The 19494-nt window shown below is 47.0% G+C and overlaps 1 protein-coding gene across 1 annotated transcript in view; it reads right to left on the bottom strand.

The window, feature by feature from the left end:
• ST3GAL2 (ST3 beta-galactoside alpha-2,3-sialyltransferase 2) overlaps positions 1-19494 on the bottom strand; it is a 52149-nt gene that overhangs the window by 16916 nt on the left and 15739 nt on the right. Inside the window, exon 2 of the mRNA XM_049622501.1 lies at positions 1956-3352. Coding sequence (XP_049478458.1) covers positions 1956-2294 — 339 coding nt within the window. The 5' untranslated portion in view covers positions 2295-3352. The remainder of the gene's footprint in view (positions 1-1955; positions 3353-19494) is intronic.

Below are 19494 nucleotides of genomic sequence, written 5' to 3'. Positions count from 1 at the left end.
CTCCAGGCTCCGAGCTGTCAGTACAGAGCCTGACACAGGGCTTGAACTCACGAGCTGTGAGATCATGACCTAAGCTGGAATCGGGCACTTAACCAAGTGAGCCACCCAGGCGTCCCACTAATGCAAATATTTTAGAAATATTGAGCAGGGGCACCTGAGTGGCTCAGTCGATTAAGCATCCAACTCTTGATTTTGGCTCAGATGATGATCTCACGGTTTGTGAGTTTGAGCCCTGCATCGGGCTCTGCACTGACAGCGCGGAGCATGCTTGTGATTCTGTCTCCCTCTCTCTCTGCCCCTCCCCAGCTTGCTCTCTCTCTCTCTCTCTCTCTCTCTCAAAAATAAATAAAAATAAACTAAAAGAAAATATTGAGCAGACTGGACTTGAGTCACAGACCACAAATCAGTAGGGTAGAAACTAGGGCTTTAAAACGCTCTGTGGTCTGAACCATAATATGGGGAGTGTGGCTGAGCAGGAGCTGCTCAGGGGACAGAATAAATGAAGGGAATGGAGTAGGCCTGCTTCTCTGCCTCTTCTCTTAGCACAGGAGCACAGGAAAGGCTCTTGAGAACAAGAATACGAACTGAGTGTGGACAGGAAGCTAAGCTTGAGATAAGAATTTCTAAGTTCACAGCAAAAGGGAGTGACTTTGGGGAGCCAGAAAGAAATGGCTTCTGTGTCTTGGCTGAAGAATATGCTTGGTGCTTAAACAGCCCCGAGTTCCATCCCTCAGGGAAGGAAACCTGGCCTACCCATGGGTCTACTTCTGCCCAGGATCCTGCTCTGGTCCTAGGTGGCCACCACCTCAGGCAAGCTCTATGCACTATCTGAACCTTGATTTTCCTCACAAAATGAGGGCTGTGACTATGATTAACAGGCGGAACCCTTCGAGCGCTCCAGGCTGCCACAGGAATGGCCCCTGGGGCTCCTGGTGATCCTTGCTCTGTAGACCTCCCCATTCTTAGGGACTTGGACAGTCTGAGCCAGGAAGCAGGATCTGTGAGTTGTTCTGATAAGCCTGATCACAGGAGCTCCTCCTCACTGTCTCCCTGAATGTGAGAAAGAGTGGGGAGTCGTCATATTCCCCATTTTCCAGCTGGGGAAACCAGGAGCTGACTCCCCAGTCCCCCAGCGGGGAATGAAGGTGGCCTGAGGGCCCTTGGGCTAAGCACTGACACTGCTCCACCTGACACAGTATGGCGATCAGATGGCCCAGGAAGAGCCTAGGGAGTGACATTCCAGAGATGACAAGGATGAGGTAAAGGGAGTTAAAAGGAGCAGAAAGGTGACAGGATCCAGAAAAGCAGGGAGCCTCGGGCATACCTGTCCTCTCATCCCCTGCCCCTCACCTCCCTTATCTCCCAAAGAAACTCACAATGTTTTCTTACCCTGGCCCAGAAGAAAGCCTCTTCCAGCAATTGTAGAAAACTAAGTGAGTGGCCCTCACGGTGTTTAAAATTCTTGTGAGCCAACATTTACAAATTAGGATATTTAGCAAAAAACTGTGGACTTCCAAGTTCTCTTAAGGGGTCAGAAGATCCAGCAGTGATGGGTCACATCCCTGCACAGCACAAGTTTGCTACAGCTGAGAGGGGTTGCCTCCTTTATAAAGGGCAGACATTCTCCCCGCCATGGTCCTTACCTCTCAGCATCTTCCTCCTTGGGGCCTGTATCTCCTGTGTTACCTCCCTGGCCTAGTAGGCATTTCTGGTGTCTGCTCAGCCCCTACAGGCACTAAAAAGTGGTTCTCTCTCCTTCCAGGCCAAAGCTCACTCTGCCTTTCAGAATCTGTGACCCTACCAGATGGCTCTGGTCAAATGGACCGAATACTTTGTCAAGGCTCTGGGGGCCAGAAGGCAGAATGCCCAAATCCAAGAGGGGCTTGAAGAGTGACTCCCAAACCGGGGGACTGAGGGGGCAGCAAAGGGGAGGCAGGAGGGGCTGTAGCTCTCACCATCCACCACCTCTGGACATCTGGAGGCAGATCCATATTCTCTCGGGTCCACACAGGGGAAATGTTGCTGTTGAAGTGGCTATCGAACCAGTCAGAGGCTCCAGTGTCACCCATGCAGCGGCGGCAGGCACAGCTCTTGCCGGGGAGCCCCTCCTTGCTGAGGCGCTGCAGGCCAGCATAGCCAGGCACCAGCTTCACCCGGTGGGTCCCACCCAGGGTCCCCGAGTCCAGGTAGGGCAAGGTGGCCATGCTGTGGTGGGAGTAGGTGAAGAGCAGTGACATGATGAACACCAGCAGGAAGGCCACAGAGAGGAACCACACCCGCAGGGAGCACTTCATGGTTTGGCGCCCCGGGGGGCCAGACCACCAGCCTGGTGGGCAGTGGGGTGTCACCGTGGCCACTCCTTTCCCAGCCCACTGATGGGCCAGCCACAGCGTAGCCTGCCTCTTCTGGCACCACGTGCAAAGGGCATAGGGGCACGTGCTGAGGAGGGGACAGAGGCAGGGGTCCCTCACCACACCCTCCCTCTAGGCAAGGAGAAAGCACGTAGGCAGGAGTGGCTCCCCTGTCCCTGGGCCACTCGGGCCCCTGCTTATGGCTTCATCAGGTCTCTCTGTCACTAGCTGGGCCACAGAGGCTCTGATTCTCCCACTGCCCTGGTGAGGGGCAGGTCAGTCCATCCCAGCCCTCTAGTCCCTTGGGGTTGCTGGCTGCCAGCTCCGGGGGCCCCCCTCTTTGGTGGCTCGAAACGGTCCAGTCTGGAGCATTCGGAGTCCTTGTGGTTCATGAGCAGACACGGAGGCGGCCCCTCGTCCCCTGCAGTGGGGAAGCCTTTGAACCTCAATCACAGCAGAGAGCACATGAGCTTCAAGTGGTCTGGATTCCATCCAAGAGTTGTCCCCGCCTCAACTGGCCCTCCTGGGCCAAACCCTTCACCAGGGGAGGGAACGATGCCCCAGTCTTGAGAGAAGAAACCCAGGAAGCTCTGTGGGTGTCAGAAAACTCTCCTGCAGAGACCAAAATCCTCCTTGCATTAGGTTCTGCCCTTCCGCTTCCCATTCAAGGCGCTGCTCCCTTCTCCCAATGGTCACAGCCCCAACTGTGGTCGAAGAGGGGCTCACGGAGCTCCTGCTCCTGCTGAGAGGTCCTCCAGGGCCTGGGGACAGCTGCTGCTCAGTGGGGATCTGCTGTGAATGCCGTCTGGGTCAGCTGAGCGTGTGCCGAGCTCCCTGCCAGGGCCCAGGCCTCCTTGGTGCTGCTGGCCCAGCCTCACAGGCTGCTCTGCCCATCCCCACTCCCCTGAGGCCTGCTGTCCTGCTGTTAGCTCTCGCTAGCAGTAATCCCCTGGCAGGTTCCCCCTCGCTCTCGTCAGGCGCCAAGCTGCCGCAGCATGACCCTGAAATTGCAGAGAGGAAAAGTAATGTGCAGATAAATTGCACTCGCACACGCACGCGTGCATGCACACACACACACTCACTCTCTCTCTCTCTCTCTTTCCCGGCCCCACCCTCAAGTCCCAGAGGGGACAAGTTAGCAGGAGAGGAGACGCCCACTTAACCAAAGGGTGAACAAAAGAAAGGGCTCTCTCCTCTCACCACCCACAGATAGCTCTCAAGGGCTGCAGAGGAAGAGATTAGCCTACTCTCCTCACTTATTAGCCAGAAAGTAAACAAGGACATAAAGTGATTTCCCTGGAGTCCATGGCGAGTCACTGGAAGAACCAGGTTCAGAAAGTTCCTAATCCAGCTGTGTGAGGTTAATTCCAGGTGAAACTGAAGAGAAAATGGCCCAGAGAAAAGATCACAGGAGACTTGCCTGCAGGTATGGCTCCCCACCCTGGTGCTCTCTACCCTCTGAGGAGTTGTGAGAAACCCTTCTGGGCAAGAGAGGGGTCCATGGGGGAGGGCTGGGCCTCTGCCCTGGGATTTGCCCTCTCCTCTCCCCGGTGTGGGCTCTAGATGAAGCATTCCTGGGTTAGCTCAGTGAACTATTAACAATCCTTCCAGCTCTGGTGTCAGGATGCAGGGGTGTTGGGCTCAGAGCCCCAACCACACAGTCATCTAGACAGTTACCTTCATCTGTATGTTTGGATGAAGTGAATGCCAGGGTCCCTGGGGACATGGGCAATCTGAGGCCTTAGGCTGCCCTGGTGGGCAATAGCAGGAAGAAGAGGCTAGCAGTTTAGGGAGGGGCCCTAAGGAAAGGAATTTGGATCCATGCCATGTGCAAGGGAGGCTAGGCAAAAGTCAGGGACAAGTTTGAGAGTGGAGGCCCTGGGCCCTGGCCCCATGCCATAGGGATCACTTAAATCTGGCTGCCTGCCTGTCCCCACCAGCTCTTCTCCAAATCCAGTTAGCCCCAGTTCTGACCTGGCCCCTGGGCACCACAGCCCTTTGCTGAAAGCTCCAGCTCCAGCCAGCCCTTCCAGGGTCCTCTGGCTGCTGCCAGCAGCTTCAGAGAAGGCCTCTCAGACTGTGTTCAAGGACCTTAGCTGCCCTCTCCACTCATGGCAGCTCAAATTTCTGGAGCCGAGCCAAACCACAAAGCCATCGGGGAATGGAACTAGCACATTCCAATAAGGAAGACACCGTTCTGGGTGAGGAAACAGTGATCACAGAAGTAAAGGAATTTGCCTAAGGTCACACTCTTGTGAGTGGAGGTGATATCTGTGTCCAGGTCTATCTGATTCCAAAGCCTGTGACCGGCCAGGGCACAGAAAGAGGCCTGTGACTTCTTCCAACTACCAAGGGGTTCCGGGACGAGTGACAAGCAGACACAGAGGTGGTTTCTAGGGCCTAAAGCAAAGCTTCCCCAACATGTCTCACCCAGGGTGACTGGCTCTGATTCCCAGGGGGCCCAACAGCACGGGTTCCAAGGTGCTTTGCTTCTGATGTTTTTTTACTGCACCTGTTTGGAAGGCGAGATTCCAGGCATAGCCTTTGGCTGATTGTCTGTAAATAGGAAGCCAGGTCATTGTCTCTTTCAATTCCCTCTTTGCCCCTTTCTATGCCCAACATCTGAAGAAAAGCACTTGGTTTTACAGGGTCCTGCTCCTAACATCCTGTGACCCAGCGAGAGCCAACCACAAAGCAAGTGGCTAAGGGAGGCGGTGACTTTCCAAGAAGCCTCTCCAGGGAGACCTGGTTTCTGGTGGGCAGCCCATGGTGGCCATTGAAGGTCGGGGCTGGGCAGAAGTTGGCACAGGAGGCTCCAAAGGAAATGTCTCCCCTATTGGAGAAGTAACTCCTTGGGATTCTAGCTCAACAAAGGGGGCATCTGAGGTAACCAGCTACCTTGTGGGGGAGAAGAAAAGTCCTGGTTTCATCAATGTGTTGGGGAAAGGCAGAGAAGTGGGGTAACCAGCAAAAGCCCTTGCTTTGCAAACCCCATGGCCAGGCTGTTCCTGGGAGCTTGAGCAGCTCAACATGTGTCGAGGGCAGAGACACAGGGAGGAATTGTTGCTACCTGGAACTAAGAAACATCAGAGGCCCCTCAACATGCACCCCAAACCCCAGAAGTCACCCAGTGCTGACCCTTGAGAAGTACTTTCATGCATCTTGTTTCCTCCAGTGGACTCCGCGTGCCCTTCAGGTGCTCATTGCCTAATTCTGATTTCTTCCCTCACAGCTGCTCTGATCTTTCCCGTGAGGCCCAGGCACGCGCACGCACACACACACACACACACACACACACACACACACACCAAGAGAATAAAGTTGGAGGGAAGGCACGTGCTCTGGTACCCAAAAGGGAAGTAGACCATTCTTCCGGACCCACCTGGCTGCTGGGGACTTGTTTGTTCATTCAGCAGATACTTAAAGGGCTAGTACTGGGCATGGGGACAATGCGGGACAGGACACACCCATCCTGTCCTCACAGAGCTTCTGGTCTAGTGGCAAATACAAAGGGAAATTACAGGGAGCCAGGAGAGAGAACAAAGAACACAAAGAGAATGAGGAGGAAGCAAGACTGACCTGATAAACATAGAACAAATGGGCCCATGAAGCAGGTGGGGGTGGTGAGGGTGTCAGAGACGAAGGCACAGAAGGCTGAGGGTGACCACAGAGGGCTTTGAAGGGATTAGGATTTATTATGAATCTGATGGCAGGGTTTGTAAATCATGAGCTGATTTACATTTTAAAATGGGCTCTTGGAGGAATTAAAAAAAAATCTATTTCAGCACCCCCCTCTGGTAACCAGTTTATTCTCTATAGTTAAGAGTCTGTTTCTTGGTTTGTCTCTCTTTTTTTTCCATTTGCTCATTTGTTTTGTTTCTTAAATTCCACTTATGAGTGAGATCATATGGCATTTGTCTTTCTCTCACTGAATTATTTCACTTTTATCCATTCATCTATTGATGGACATGGGCTGCTTTCATAATTTGGATATTGTAAATAATGCTGCAATAAACAAAGGGGTGCATGTATCCCTTTGAATCAGTGTTTTTGTATTTTTTGGGTAAATACCCAGTAGTGCAATTGCTGGATCATAGGGTAGTACTATATATACATACACACACACACACACACACACACACACGTATATATGTATATATGAATGTGTATTTATTTATTTATTCATTTATTTATTTATTTTAAGTAGGCTTCCTGTGCAGCACAGAGCCCAATGTAGAACTTGAACTCACGACCGACCTCAAGACCTGAGCTGAGATCAAGAGTGGAACCTTTAACTGGCTCAGCCACTCAGGCAACCCAGTTCTATTTTTAACTTTCTGAGGAACCTCTATACTGTTTTCCACAGTGGCTGCACCAGTTTACATTCCTACCAACAGTACATGAGTGTTCCTTTTTCTCCACATCCTTGCCAACACTTGTTTCTTGTGCTGTTGACTTTAGCCATTCTGACAGGTGTGAGGTGATATCTCATTGTAGTTTTGATTTGTACTTTCCTGATGATAAGTGATGTTGAGCAGGTTTTCATGTGTCTGCTGACCATCTGTATGTGTTCTTTGGAGAAATGTCTGTTATGTATTCTGCCAACTAAAAAAAATTTTTTTTAATGTTTACTTATTTTTGAGAGACAGAGAGAGACAGAGCACATGCAGGGGAGGGGCAGAGATAGGGAGACACAGAAGCTGAAGCAGGTTCCAGGCTCTGAGCTGTCAGCACAGAGCCTGATGTAGGGCCCAAACCCACCAATTGTGAGATCATGACCTGAGTTGAAGTCGGAAGCTTAACCAACTGAGCCACCTAGGTGCCCCTGACCATTTTTTAATTGGATTATCTGTTTTTTGGGTGTTGATTTGTATAATAAGTTCTTTATGTATTTTGGATACTAACCCTTTTAGTTTTGTTGATTGCTTCCTTCATTGGGCAGCTTTTTATTTTGATGTAGTCCCAATAATTTATTTTTGCTTTTATTTCTCTTGCCTCAGGAGACATATCTAGAAAAATGTTGCTATGGCCAATGTCACAGACATTATTGCTTGCACTGTCTTCCAGGATTTTTGTGGGGAAATTAAAAAAAAAAACTAACAGTACCAAGAATTGGCAGAGGATGTGGAGTATTAAGAACACTCACACATCACTATTAGGACAATAAGTTGGTACAATGCTTTGGAATATAATGTGGTACTACCTAATAAAGACAGACATAAGAATATCCCAGTGGTGTTTTGTGTTTTTTAAAAGAGAAATTAAAAACCATCTTTCTCACAAAAAAACATGGTGTGGGAACAGAATGCAAGAGTAGAAATTTTCCTCAGTTGTCCTGGGCTAATTTATTTTATGACTTCCTTTGTGTGAGTATCTTCAGAGATAAATCTTCCTGAGGTATGGGTGGGAATGAATGCTTTCTCATTGAAAGGCTAAATATTTAGAATCACTGAATAACAAATCCAGGGAATTTAGCCTGCTTGTCATTTTAAGCAGATTTAAAGCTTAAGGTGAAGCCTGACAACAGGTTAAATATACTGTTTCATTCCCCCCCCTCCCAAATCTCACTCCCACTTGGGACAATCTATTTTTTCCACTGGGGTTTAATTCATATCCAATAAAATGCAGTGGTCTTTCAATGTAAAGCTTGATAAATTTTTACCTATGTGCACATCTGTGTAGCCACCCATTAGAAAACAGAGAGCAATTTCTATCACCCCAGAAAGCTCCCTTGTGCTCCTTTCCCATCAATATCCTGCAGTCCACCACTTTTCTGATTTCTGTCACCATATGTTACATTTAATTGCTCTTGAAATTCATAGAAACACCTATTATGTGTTCTTGTATGTCTGGCTTCGTTTGCTCAGTGGAGTGTTCTGGAGGTTCGTCCATACTGTACGTATCTGTAGTCTGTTCTTTTCCATGTTTGGAAATCTGAGTTGCTTCCAATTTTGGGTTGTTATGAATACAGCTGCCCTGAACTTCTTGTATACGTCTTTTTGTAGACACTTACTCTTATTTCTCTTGGGTAAATACCTGGGAGTGGAATTACTGGGTCATAGGGAAGGTGTATGCTAAACTTTACTAGAAATTATCAAACAGTGTTTCAAAGTGGCTGTAGCATTTTACATTTCCACCAGTGGTATATGAGAGTCCCATTTGTTCCATGTTCTTGAAATTTTCTATCTTTAAAATTTTAGGCCTCCTGGCAGGTGTGTAATCAACTCTAGTATTTCTACTACCAGGTACATATGGACATGTGCACCAAAAGACATACAAGGATGTTGAAGACACCACTTGGTAATAACCGAAAAATGCAAACAACCCAAATGTCCCTCAGAATAAAAAGGGTAATTTGTGGTACATTCATGTCATATAGAAAAAATGATTGAACTCTAGTTTCAGACATCAAAAGGGATGAATATGACCAAAAAATGACTATGTTGAGCAAGAAAAGTAAGTCATGGATGAATGCCAGTAGTCGGAGTTCATAAAAAGTTCAAAAGTATGCAAAGCTAAGCATATGCTTCTGTCTATATATAGAAGATAAAACAATAGAGAAAATCAAAGAAATAATGTAAAATTCAGGAAATTCCTCTGAAGGGACAGGAAGGTAGGTAAGATCAAGGAGGGGCTTACAGAGGCTTCAGAAGTATTGGGTAATGTATTACTCCTTAACTTAGGTGGTGGAAACAGTCTTTTTTATTTTCATTCTTTTTTTTAAATTTATTTTGAGAGAGACAGCAAGAGAGAAAGTGCACACGAGTGAGCAAGCAGCGGAGGAGCAGAGAGGGAGAGAGAATCCCAATCAACCTCCATGCTCAGTGCAGAGCCTGATGTGGGGCTCGATCTCATGAACCATGAGATCATGACCTGAGCTGAAATTATGAGTCGGATGCTTAACTGACTGAGCCATCCAGGTGCTCCTATTTTCATTCTTTTTTTTTTTTTTAATTTTTTTAACGTTTATTTATTTTTGAGAGAGAGTGATACAGAGCATGAGCGGGGGAGGACCAGAGAGTGGGAGACACAGAATCAGAAGCAAGCTCCAGGCTCTGGGCTGTCAGCACAGAGCCTGACCCGCGTGGGGTTCAAACCATCAACTGTGAGAACATGACCTGAGCTGAAGTCAGACACCCCTATTTTCATTCTTTAAAGACAGACAGAGAGAGAGAGAGAGAGAGAGAGAGCATGTGTGTATACACATGATATGAAATTTCCAGAATAGGCAAATCCATAAAGCAGTAGTTGCCTAGGGGGAGTTGGGGAGTGACTGCTAATGGGTATGGGGTTGCCTTCTAGGTGATGAAATGTTCTAAAATCGTTTGTGGTGATGGATGCATAACCATGTAAGTAGACTAAAACCCACTGAATTGTACCCTCAAAATGAGTGAACTGTATGGTATGTGAATTATAACTCAATAAAGGTGTTGCCAGAAAAAAAAAAGAAATTAAGAATGGAATGAAGTGGAATGGGGGTTAAGTTGAGAGATACTGCAGAATATTTGTATGCTGGTAGAGGAAAAAGTTAATGCTGCAGGAAAAAGAATACAGTGGAGAAGCCAAATCCTTGATAGTAAGAAGGGGTGGGAGCTGGACCTACACGGAGAGGGTCTGCCTAAGAAACAGGAAGCAAAGCAGAGTCAGGGCACAGACACAGGGAGGGATTCGGCAGTAGGAAAATGAGGGTCTCTTCATTGTTGGGGTTGGAGATTTACAGAGACCAGATGTGAAACAGGCTTCTAAGAGAGAAGGGAAGTCACATGAGAAATTTAGTAGGTGGCAGAGCAATGCTGCCTGGTTTGCGGTCACAAATTAGCATATTTGGTAAGACTGCTGAACAATAAATGTCCCCTAAATGGCTGACCGAGCTTAGGATGCTGAGAATGAACTGAGGAACTGGTGACCGGAATCCAGAACATCAGGGGCAGCATGGGCCTTGAAGAATGGATGGTCTCCCTCCCCTACACCTTCTATCAATCAAGGGATGCACGCTTGAGCAACCAATACAAGCTAAAGGGGGCCTTTAGTTTACAGGTAGAGGAGAGGAAAAGGAGGTGTATGGGATTGAGCAGCAAAGGCTGCTCCAAAAGGAGAACAGGGAGGATTGGCTTTTGGAGGCTAGGGTGGTTTTAGAACTTCTCCTCTGGTCAGTTCCCAGAAGACAAGCCATCGAATTAACCTAATGAAGCACAGGATAGCACAGCCTCAGACCAGCGCAGCTGAACACAATCTTCTTGGCAGGCAGAGAAAAGAAATGTCAAAATAAGGCTTGGAGGATGGAGGGGGGGGGGGGCTTGAATCTGGAAGGAATGGGGAGAAGGAAAAAAAACCCAGCAAGACGCTGACAAAGTACCCTCTTTCCACCCACTGTCACACAGCCTGAGGACGTGTTCCAGAGTCTTAATATGAAGGCATCAAACCACAGATTACTCACACTGCATGATGCTATATGAGTTTCTGAGCATTTGGGGGCATAGCCTCTCATTTAGTATTCACAGAAGTCTCAAGACTAACTGAACGAGGTCATCCAGACAGTAAGTGACGGAGTTTTAATGCCAACCAGGCCTGATGGCTCCAAGGCCAGTGCTCCTGCCACAAGCACCCACTGGCTACCAGAGAGGCTCTTCCCACTAACTGGGGTACAACAATTGAAAGGTTCCCCGTGCCCCAGATCCCGGCCAACCTAGCAACCCAGCAAACTCCCTGCCTCCCTGCCTACCCTGGCAGAAGGTGCCTGGGGCAAAGGGGGGCGGGGGCAGTCATTGTTTTGAGGAAGAGACCGGATAGTCTCAAACCCAGTAAGGCATGCCCTTGAAGTGCCTGAGAACTGGTGGCTTCACCTTCGCGTGTTCAGCTAAGTGAAGTCATCTCATTGCAATATCCTAGCACCAGCCTCTGGCACAGGCCCATCACAGTTATCCTAGTGACTCAGGCCCTCCTTGCACCCCAGTTATATACCCTCGGGCAGCCTCTGTCTCTTGAGCGCCTCCCTTCCTTGACTTGACATCCAGTCGGGCTCAGCTCTGCTGGTGCTGGTGCTGCTGCTGCTGCTGGTGCTGCTGCTGCTGCTGCTCAGAGTTAGCAGTCAGGAAACCAGAGCTCATGAGCGAACAAATTTCCTCAAATCCACAGCCATCACTCTCACTAACTTTAAATTAGGTCCTAAAAAATAAACCACCAGTCTTCACTATGAGAGGACCAATGTTGCCCCTTAAGAGGCAGGCTCTTGGGGGAGGACTGCTGGGCTCTGAGGTGTGGGAGTGGGTGGGGCAGAGGGAGCACCACGATGTGCTCCACTCTGGCCCAGCTCTGCTCCACACTCATGGGGTCCCAACGTGGTTTGTTTTCATCAGGGAAAGGTCCAGGAATTCACTATACATATCCATACTAGGGAAGAAAGAAAAGTCTAGAAAAACAACATTATCTCAAGAGCTGAGCAGACAAGGCCAGACATAAACAGTTGGGAAGAGAGGAAAAGATGAGGCAAGGAACAGAAAGTCATTTAAAGAACAGAACCACCTGGTGACAAAGGCTAAAAGCCTTTCCTGATAAGGCCCTGAGTCTCACTTATAGGCGTCTCCAAGCTCCAGACCACTTATTGCTTTTTTTTTTTTTTTCCACTTATTGCTTTTTACCCAATATGATAGAGTTTTTTTTTTTTTTGGAAACATGAATGTAATCCATTATATTTATGTATTTGGACTTCTGTTATTACCTTACTTTGTGTTTTCTCTTTACGATTTCTTTAGTTCTTTTTTCTTTTCCTGACTTCTGTTGGATTGGCATGCTTTGTTCTCCCTGATACCCCCATTCTTTTTCCTCCTGTCTTAAAAATTATATTTCTCTTTTTTTAGTGGTTAAATTGTTAGCATATATACATTTTTTAAAAAATGAAGTCTGCAAGTTTTTAGCCACGCTATCCTCTTGAACAAGGCAACAACTTGGTGTGATTTAACAATGAAATTCCCTACTTCATTATACCTTATTCTTCCCTGACAATGTGGCCAACAATTTTAACTTTTTTTTTTTTTAATTAAAAAACAAATTAGACACTGGATTTTTGTGTGTTTCGTCATCTGTGGCAGGCACTGCTGGTTGCCTACCAGCAGCTACTCCCCTTTTTTCTTGCCAACAGAGTCCTGATTTTGTTCAGGCAACAAAGGAGCCAGTCCCAGGAGATGAGGCAAGCCTAGTCAAGGCCAAGCACAGTAAGTCTGTTCCCTTTTATCTGGAATTGGTCTAAGGATGGATCAGCCCGGGCCAATGAGACATAAGGAGATGTCTGCAGGGGCTTTCTTGGAAAGGTTCTCTTTCCTAACAAAGAGGCACATTCAAAACTTCCTCTTAGCTAGCATCTCCTTGCCTTCCTGCTTGGGATGCTACAGGGTAATGACACAATGCATGGAGCTGCAGCAGCCATCTCAAAACCATGAGGAGAGAGATCTTTCACCCTGAGGATGGCAGAGCAGAAAAATGGAATGATCTAGGGTCCTTCATGTCAATACTGGACTACTGCCCCAACCCTGGAATTTCCTATCTCCATATTTCTCATCATAAGCAAATTAAGTATTTTTTTAGAGTTTAAGTCACTGTGGGTTATTCTTTTACTTGTAGCAGAAAGCATCATGATATACTGTCCTATAGTTAAATTTATCAACGTTATGTGTCAATTTCTGTGCTCCATGATGGTGCTAACAACCTGCTCCTTTTCCCAGGTTTACTTTTCTTCTTGATGAAGTATACCTTTAGTAGATCTTTTAGCAAAGGCCTGTAGGTGATAAAACTGCCTTAGCATGTTCAGAAATACCTTTAATTTTACCTCGTTCTTGAATGATAGTGGGGTGGAGAGTTCTAGCTTCCCTAAGATACCCCTCTATCATCTTCTGGTGTCTAAGTTGATGTGGTGTACATTAGCCTAATTGTCATTCCTTTGAATTCTTGTTTGCTCAGGTAGTTTTTAACATTTTCTCTTTATTTTTGCCTGCTTTTTCACTATATTATGCCTAGATATCTATTTATTGTTTGGTACTCATGCTGTCTCTTCAGTCCTGGAATTTTCAGCCATTTTCTCTTCAAATATTAATTCCTTGCCGTTTTCTTGACCCATATCTGGAATTCCTATTAGGTACATGCCAAGCCTGTCAATCTGTCCTCCACATCTACGTTGTGTTCTAGATGGAGTCCTCGATATTATCTTCCAATTCATGAATTCTGTGTCCAGGCTAGAGTTCTATCTATTGTTTCAAATTCAAATGACACTATTTTTCACTGCTAGAATTTTTAGTACTTTTCATACTGACATCTTCCTGTTTCTTTTTCCTTTTGTAGCTTCCTTTATTTTCTTTAATGGATTTAACGTTTCCTTATCTCTTTGAGGGTCTCTTTTTTTTTAAGTTTATTTATTTATTTATTTGGAGAGAGAGAGAGAGAGAGAGGGAGAAAGAGAGAGAGAGAGAGAGAGAGAGAGAGGAAGGGAGGGAGGGAGATAGAATGTGAGCAGGGGAGGGACAGAGGGGGGGGGAGAGAGAATCCTAAACAGGCTCCACACTGTCAGCACAGAGCCCAATGCAGCGCTCGATCTCACAGACTGTGAGATCATGACCTAAGCTGAAATCAAGAGTTCGCAATTGGGGGTGCCTGGATGGCTCAGTCGGTTAAGCATCCGACTTTGGCTCAGGTCATGATCTCAAGGTTTGAGCCCCACATTGGGCTCTGTGCTGATAGTTCAGAGCCTGGAGCCTGCTTTGGATTCTATATCTCCCTCTCTCTGTGCCCCACCTCTGCTTGCGCTCTGTCTCTCAAAAATGAATAAATGTTTAAAAAAATGTTTTTTAAAAAAGAGTCCACACTTAACCCACTGAGCCACCCAGGCGCCTCTAAAGACATTCTCTAATTACTCTGTTATTTTCATTTCTTCTGAGGTAAATTTTTTTTTATTTTTATTGGTTCCTTTTTTCTCATTAGTTGCCCCATATGTTTCTAAACTTTAGTGTATAAATTCATCTTATCTGTTATACTTTACTTTTGCCTCCCTGTCTAGAGGTTTTCACCTTTGTCTCCCCAGGTCCTCTGGCTCTAGGATCAACTCTTATGGCACTCACTCAGCTTAGGTCCAGGATGTGAGGTTCTTTCTCCCTAGGCAAGCATCTTTATAAGTCATAGCCCCAGAGCAGGGTTGGAAACTTTTTTTTACCTACTTTTCCAGCCCCTGAGTTCAAGCAGTGTACAAACTCTAATTCTATGCTTCATGTGGAGAACTTTATAGCTCTGTTACCCCAGATTTCCAGCTGCTCCTGCCTGCTTCCAGACTCAAAGACCAGCAGGTCTACAGCTTCAGCCCTGGTCTCCTCTTTGTGTTCCTGCCCCATTTCTCATTACAGGGATGTTTGTGGTTTTGTGTGGGGGGAAGGAGGGGGAGTGTATGACTATGTTTTTAGAATTTTATCTTTTTGTATATTACTGCTATGTGTTTAGATATAAATTTATAGTGCCATCTTGACTTGGATGAGTTGGATTAAACCATCTGTACCAAGTAACTGAGGATCCCTGCCAATACCAGTCTCCTGGGAAGGCATATCAAACCATCTCTAACAAGATTCACAGAACTCCAGCCAGAACTCTGAAGGAAGCAGACGGAGAGAGCCTGAGGTAAGCTGATCAAGAGTCCCGATTAAAACTGTTCTCCCATCCCTGCCCCATTTTCAGTACAGTCCACCCTGAGGGTAGGGATAGGGTGTGCAGACATGCAAACAGGATTTTTCAGATGTGGTCTGACTAGGCCTTCACAGGAGAAGGCCACCCAAGCCATCAGCCCCTCTTCCATACCACGTGACTTTCACCGTCTTTTATCTGGCCAGAGAAAAATGCACATTGGCCACAAGGACACCATTGATGAAAGGCCCATCTGACTCTTTTGAGTCCCCAGCCTGCCTACAGTAGGCCCAGGTTTTTGTTTCAATTATATCAGGAGAGTAGTGGATTGGGGCACCTGGCTGGCTCAGTCAAAAGAGCAGGCGACTCTTGGGATGCCTGGGTGGCTCAGTAGGTTGAGCCTCCAACTCCTGATTTCAGCTCAGGTCATGATCTGTTTGTGGGATCAAGCCCTGTGTTGGGCTCTGTGCTGACAGCATGGAGCCTGCTTTGGATTCTCTCTCTCCCTCTCTCTCTATGCCTCTCCCCTACTCTTGTGCACTCCCTCTCTCGAAATAAATAGACTTAAAAAAAAAAGACAGAAGAAACTCTAATATATAAAAAAAAGAAAGGGGAGCCTGGGTGGCTCAGTCGGTTGAGTGGCCGACTTCAGCTCAGGTCATGATCTCACGGTTTGTGGGTTCAAGTCCCACGTCGGGCTCTGTGTTGACAGCTCAGAGCCTGGAGCCTGCCTTGGATTCTGTGTCTCCCTCTCTCTCTGCCCCTCCCCAATCCCCACCCCCACCCCCACTTTCTCTCTCTTAAATAAAGAAAAAAGAAAAAAAGAAAAAAAACAGGTGACTCTTGATCTTGGGGTCATGAGTTCAAGCCCCATGTTGGATGTAGAGATTACTTAAATAAACAACAAAATAATAAACTAAATAAATAAGTGCATAAACAAACTGAAGAAGAAGAAGAAGAAGAAGAAGAAGAAGAAGAAGAAGAGCAGCAGCAGTGGATTCAGGAGCCAAATTCTAGTCCAGGCTGTCACCAGGCAGCAAGCCACTTTTTTCCTTTCAGGCCCAGATTCTTTTTTTTTTTTTTTTTTAATATGAAATTTATTGTCAAATTGGTTTCCATACAACACCCAATGCTCATCCCAACAGGTGCCCTCCTCAATGCCCATCACCCACTCTTCCCTCCCTCCCACCCCCCATCAACCCTCAGTTTATTCTCAGTTTTTAAGAGTCTCTTATGTTTTGGCTCTCTCCCTCTCTAACCTTTTTTTTTTTCCTTCCCCTCCCCCATGGTCTTCCGTTAAGTTTCTCAGGGTCCACATAAGAGTGAAAACATATCGTATCTGTCTTTCTCTGTATGACTTATTTCACTTAGCATAACACGCTCCAGTTCCATCCACGTTGCTACAAAAGGCCATATTTCATTCTTTCTCATTGTCAGGCCAAGATTCTCGAACAATCCGATGAAAGCAATCCTCCTTCCACCCTCTTCCTCTCTGAGATAGAGAGGATTGCTGTCCACCACTTAGTAGTGGTGAACACTCAGTAGTAGTCATCGCAATCTACTTTCTTGAATCAGACACTTGCTTGTCTCTTTCAGCTTGTAATGCATCCCAAAGGTTCTGCCCTCAGCCCTTTTTGCTTCTTTCCCCCACCCCCTTCCAAATCTGTTGCTGCCTTCTACTCTGAGTTTTAGACCTACATTCTCAACTGCCTCTTCAGCGTGTCCTTACGGCACTTCAGACTTAACAAACTCATCATCCTCCTGCGTTCAAAAACATATGAGATAGGGCGCCCATTAGGGCCAAGATCAGGCTCTTTAGCATAGCATTCAGAGATCCCTAAACCAGGCCACCCTCTTAAGCCTCATCTCTCCCTATACCCTACCCTCTAGGGGTTATGAACTAGTTTGGACCACAGACCAAATCTGGCCCATGTTTATTAAGATCGTATAAAGAGCCTAGAAAGACATGTACATGTCTATCTCCATCACTCAAAATACAAACTCTAGTTGTACAAAGACCATGCTTTTAATTTATCATTTCTGTATCACTGTAGGACCTAGCACTGGCCTACATCAAAAAAATACTTGTCTAGCTGAGTATCATCTCCATATACAACCCCAGGATTATAAGAATCAGAGGAAGTCATGGTAGTGAAGAAATGCTTTGAAATCATTTTATAAATCATTATATAAGTATGCAGATGGAAGTGATGATTATATTCTGCCCCCACTCTTCCAGTTCTAGAAGTGAAAAAGCTTTCTCCAACTTCTTGTGGACCACCAAGAAACATGTGGCCTTAGGTTCAAACTAGATTTAGCAAGTCAGAGGCAATGGAAAAGATGTATGTATAAACGGCCAAAGTCTTAAGTTTCTGTCAGCAGGGACATACCGGGACTGCTAAAATGGAACTCTCTTCAGTCATTCCCCTAGGCACTGCAGGCCACCAGCTGCAGTTCTCCCTAGCCAAGTCTCCAAAGATCTCCCATCTGTTTGCCCCAGCTCAAAGACCCTTTCCAGTGAAGCCTCCCAAAAGAAGAAAGCGCCTGGAAAAACTTGGACTCACATTCTGGCTTTGCTCACATTCTTGTCAGTTAATAGCTGACAAGAAATTAACCATTTAACTTTTCTGATCTGTGTCCTTATCTGTCAAATGGGAATCTCATCCATCTCTGTAAGGGTTTTTGTAAGGATGAAAGGAGTAAAGCTTCTAGCTCAGAGCCTGTGCTCCTGGGTTGGATATGTTTAGAGCCACAGTTCTGTCAGTCCCAGTTTGGGGCAACTCTTCTGGGCTGGAGCCCTATGATGCTGGGTGAGCATCAAGAGGATAACCCCCACTACAAAGCCCTGGCTCAGATTCCTCAGCACCCTACCCTGTCTCCAGCCTTCCCTGGGTCAGCACCACCAGCGTCTTGCTACAGAGCTTCCTTTCCCATAGGCACTGCCCCTTGTCCCCACAGTGTCAGGGAGCAGCTTCCAGGGAGGTGGGGTGGACATGTTGACCTGAGGTCTCATAGTCAGGTCTGCCCTGGCTGACCCTTACCCCAGACTGTGCGGAGAGGAGCGCTAGGTCTATCCTGTGGCAGAGCGTGCAGGTCACAGGGCCTGTCACATCTTCCCCGGCTGCCGCTTCATTATACCATATGGAACACAAGGCCTGCCCTGAGCCGGTTCTAAACAGCTCCCTTAGGCCCAACCATACTTGTCTATGGGCTCTCTAGCCACAGTCAGCAGCAAGATTCTACCAAAGACACGGTTAAAGGAGTTTCTCCATAGGCCTGAAAAACCTCAGACATTAAGAGAGGCAGGAGACAGGCAGAAGACCCTGAAGGTAGGAGTTTAGAAAATAAATCAGTTTCTCTGGGGACTTTTGGAGGAAGCAGGAGTGGGATAAATGAATGGTAGCCCAGGGCAAGCCAGAGAGGAGTCTGGAAAGCTGGGAGCTTAGATCTTAGTGCCCAACTCTGCCTCCCTGGGACAATTAAATTTGACCATATCACCTCCCACGGAACAGGGGACTAGGGTGCCAATAATCCGGCTCTGATTTTCTTTAAAGATAACAAAGTGCCAGGTGGCTTGGCCATTCATCACTGCTTGTGGTTCAGATCACAGTCATACCATAGATGTATAATGAAGAGCCACAGAAAAGCTGTCAGGGCTTCCTTTTCCTTCTGCACTTGTCTGGATGTCTGGGGAATGCTTTGAGTCTCAAGAGAAAGGCAGAGGATGCATTCATTCAATAGATATTATTGCCACCAGGGAGTGGCCAACAACATGGAAAGGACCCCAGTCCCTCTCCCTCCTTGTATAGCTGCATCATTGCCCGTTAGCAAAACCCTTCATTCTATGGCCTTGTGGCTCTTGCTCTGTCAAAAAGCAGAGAAAGGAGTTCCTCTGTTTTGAGGGCTCCCTCAACCTCTCCAGCCTGCCTGCCACGCATGGCTCCTTGATTTTGCTCGCCAGGCTTACTCTAGGAGGGCTGCCCTGCCACGGGAATGCCATGAGGCAGCTGACCTCAGAGACTAGCATTCCAAGTCCCAACTGTAGGCCTCGCCCTCTAAAGAGGTGGGATCTGTTGACGTGTTTCCACAGTCCATCCCAGAGGCCATTGGAGGTGCATACCAGAGCAATATCCACCAGCCAGAGCACCCGTGGAGGACTGAGCTGAGGGCTCCAAGAAGGAAGAGATGAGTCAATCTTCAATTTAGAGCCGCCTTGGGGAAAAGGACCATGCTCTGCATCAAACTCACTCTTACCAAAGACAGCCTTCCTTGGGGCACCTGGGTGGCTCAGCTGGTTAGGCATCCAACTCTTGATTTTGTCTTAGGTCACGATCTCATGGTTCACGAGTTTGAGACCCGCATCCGGTTCCATGCTGACAATGAGGAGCCTACTTGGGATTCCCTCTCTCTCTCTGTTCCTCCACCCCTGTGTGCTGTCTCAAAATAAATAAATAAACTTAAAACAAAAAAGAAAAAGAAAAAGAAAAGG

This window comes from Panthera uncia (genome assembly GCF_023721935.1).
Source record: "Panthera uncia isolate 11264 chromosome E2 unlocalized genomic scaffold, Puncia_PCG_1.0 HiC_scaffold_20, whole genome shotgun sequence".
Taxonomy (NCBI): Eukaryota; Metazoa; Chordata; class Mammalia; order Carnivora; family Felidae; genus Panthera; species Panthera uncia.
Note: the sequence above shows the minus strand (reverse complement) of the source record. Positions and strands in the feature narration are given on the sequence as shown.